The 3588-nt window shown below is 35.0% G+C and overlaps 1 protein-coding gene across 1 annotated transcript in view; it reads left to right on the top strand.

The window, feature by feature from the left end:
* Window positions 1-420: 420 nt before the first annotated feature.
* LOC106874922 (growth/differentiation factor 8) overlaps window positions 421-3588 on the top strand; it is a 7893-nt gene continuing 4725 nt past the window's right edge. The window contains exon 1 of the mRNA XM_014922840.2: window positions 421-2098. Within this exon, the coding sequence (XP_014778326.1) occupies window positions 940-2098 (1159 nt within the window). The 5' untranslated portion in view covers window positions 421-939. The remainder of the gene's footprint in view (window positions 2099-3588) is intronic.

Genomic DNA, 3588 nt, shown 5'->3' with positions numbered 1-3588 from the left:
TATATATATATATACATACATACACATATATATTCATATATATGTAAGTATATAATAAATACATATATATATATATATATAAATATATATATATATATGTATGTATGTATGTATATATATGTATATATGTATATATATATATATATGTATGAGTGTGTATATATATCTATATGTATATATGTGTGTGTGTGTACATTTGTGTGGTGTGGGTGAGTGTATATATAAGTGTATGTATAAATTTGTGTAAAGGCATTCTAAGCTGCATATTTCACGTTTAGTGGCCGCCGTTATTGTTGTTGTTATTGTTTTTTTTTATTGTTGTTGTTGTTGTTGTTGTTGTTGTTGTTGTTGTTGTTGCTGTTATCGTCTTTATGGCTTGTTGTGTATGCGTGTAAGTCTGCACGTTTGCATGTTTGCTTGTTTGTATCTATGTATCTATGCATGCAAGTGTGTATACAAGCGTGTATGTGTGTACGTGTGTGTGTGCTTGTGTGTGTTGATTTGCTAAGCTTTGCTTACTCTAGCCGTTTGGTGTACCCGCCACCTTCATTTCGGGTGGGTGAAGCTACTACAGTTAAGCACCACCACCTCTGCAAGCAGTAGCAAGCTTTTACAATTGGTTACTTCACAAAACCTCAGTCCAGCACTGAGATAAATCGAGGCGAGGACGAAGACAACGAAAGATAGATTAACTGGAGAAAAAGGAGAAAAGGAAGATAAGTGGATGACGAGGAGAAAAGACGATGAAAAAGAAGGGGAATAAGAAGAGGAAGAGGAAGAGATGCTAAGGAACAAAGGGAAATGGCAAAGAAGATGAACGAGAAGAAGAAAAGGAAGATAAATGTAGAAAGAAGATATATAAACCAGGAGAATACGTGATATTGTAGTTTATTTCAAGACGAATGCTTATGAGGAAGTTTTGATTAGTTCTGCGGTGCGATGAACAAAATGTTATTCTTAAGGACACTTTCCCAATTCTATGTCTTCGTTTGCTGCCAGTTTCTTGTTTTTCTAGACTTCAGCTTTGGTTTCGCCATTTCTAATCCGTTACGGTGGCAGCAGACGCCAACTTTGCTCCGGTCTCATTCGTTAATAACCAATTCGAAAGTCCCGAATCCAGAACCGAGAAGCATTTTTGAAGTAAAAACAAAAGCAATGTTTTATAAAAGTAAAACAAATACAGAGAACAAGTTACAAGAAAGGAAGCAGTTGTCTTTTAGACAGAAAACTAATTATTCCAGTAGGAATTCGAGGTTCCAGAATGTAATAGAGAATCATAATTCATCTATGAATTCCTTCAACTACCATCTTGGAGATATTGATAGTTACAGTTCGAGAAACGAAAATGGAAGTAAAAATATTTGGCCGGTTGATGTAAGTGGTGGAATGGAAGATGGAGACTTCGAAGACGGTGAGAATGTTTACACTGGATTATCGATTGTGAGAAGAAACAGAAGAAGCTTGCAGAACATGTATGACAGGTCTTTGAGAACAAGCAACAGGAACCATCGCAGAAAGAGACGACATCCAGTGGACAATGACAAAAAAGGCGGCAAATTCCGATTTGGCAAAGAAAACGAAAGACATCGTAAAGTGAAGCTGAAAGCCAAGCAAAGCCGTACGGCGACAAAACAGGGCAGCAAACACAATTTAGTCACGACTAAAAGCAATAATAATAATAATGATAATAATAATAATAATAATAATAATAATAATGATAATAATAATAATAATAGAAACCGACACGGGAACAGTTTCAGGAGTAAAAATTCAACTGGAAAGCAAAAACAGAACGGTAGACGTTTCGGCAACCACTCGTACCAGCATTCTTCGAGATCAGGCACAGCTTGCCATATCTGCAACATGAAGAGAATCGATAAAGAATTGAGATTAAAGAAGCTTAAAATACAAATCTTGAAACAGATTGGTATGACTGAATTTCCGAACGTCACTGCAAGACAGCGAATATCGCAAGTTCCGGTTTTACGTCAACTCATTGACAATATGTCTATGCAACGCGATGAACCGCAATGGAAAAATCTACCTGATGATTATGAACTCAGCTTCCCAGAACGAATGATTATCATCGCCGAAAAACGTAAGTAATTTCTCATTTATTTACATATTTATTTACATGTACCTTATGTAGTTATTTTTATCTTTCATTTTATTTCGTTACTTCGGTGTTCTTTCTGGCGTTTTGTTTCCTTCCGCACTTTTGTTTCTGCCATTTATATCGCAGAACACGTGTGTCTCGTGTAGCATTCTCGTCTACATGTAACATCGTATTGTATTGTGCATGTAGCACAGTGTCTGGATTGTAATATAATTTAGTACTTGTAGTATTATATAGCGAATGTAGAATTAAGCAGTGCATGTGGCATAATTTATACAGTGAATGTAGGATAACTTAATACTTGTTGCATTGTGTAAAGAATATAACATTGTGCAGTGAATGTAGCATTGAATGTAGCGTTATGTATCACATATAGCATAATTTTAGCACATTTAGCACAGTTTAGTGGATGTAGCATTATGTAGAATACGTAGCATGATTTGACACATGTAGAACAATTTGTCAAATGTAGCATAATTTAATACTTTTTTTCATATTTCGGTACATGTATTATGATTTGGCACATGTAGCACAGCGTAGTGAATGTGTCTTAAATTTAATACATGTTTGTAATGTTTAATGAATGTAATATTATGCAGTTAATGTAGCATAATTAATGTAATGAATGTAGCATTATGTATCATATGTTCAATCAATGTGGATTAATATAAACCATGTGACATTGTGTAACTAATGTAGCATTGTATAGGGCATGTAGCATAATTTCGAACATGTAGCATTATGTATTGAATGTAGCATTATATAATATATTACGTGACATGTATAATACATGTAGCAGTATGCTGTAGATGTATCACCATGCAGTGAATGTAGCACATCGTTTTGTCCGCCGTTATTGTTTAGCCCTTGGTCAGCTCTGGCAGTGCAGATCCATGATCAAATATGCTCCAACCACATGTCCTTCGGCGTGCTATGCTGCATATATGAAACACTGTGTTACATATTGTGTTGTATGACGTGCTACATGTTGTACAATATCCCTTACAACATGGCATCTATTGTATACACCATTTTTCATTTTAACCAAGCACTACATGTGGTACAGTGTACAATGCGACTACATGTGCTATATTGTACCAAATATACTATTTCATATATGTACTATTTAATACTACATGTTGTGTGATATGCAAGGCAACATATGTGGTGCACTATGTTGCATGTTGCATGTTGTACAACACAGTATTTTGTATGGAATACTGTCCTTGCGTTTGACGTTGTATTCTGCTACATGTTGTGTTATATATTTTATGTGTTGTACTGTACCACATGGAACTCGATGTATTGTACTTCTACACGTGCTACAATACAGCGTACATCATGTAGGGTGTACTCTATTAAATTTATTATTAAAGCTGCAAAAACATCACAAAAATATCACAGAAAGCTGCTACTCAGAGCTTCACGTTTCCATTCGTCGGACAGTTGTGATCAAGAATATATATATATAT

Source organism: Octopus bimaculoides, chromosome 27 (assembly GCF_001194135.2).
Source record: "Octopus bimaculoides isolate UCB-OBI-ISO-001 chromosome 27, ASM119413v2, whole genome shotgun sequence".
NCBI lineage: Eukaryota > Metazoa > Mollusca > Cephalopoda > Octopoda > Octopodidae > Octopus > Octopus bimaculoides.
The sequence above is the reverse complement of the archived record's forward strand: the minus strand, read 5'-3'. Positions and strand labels throughout refer to the sequence as shown.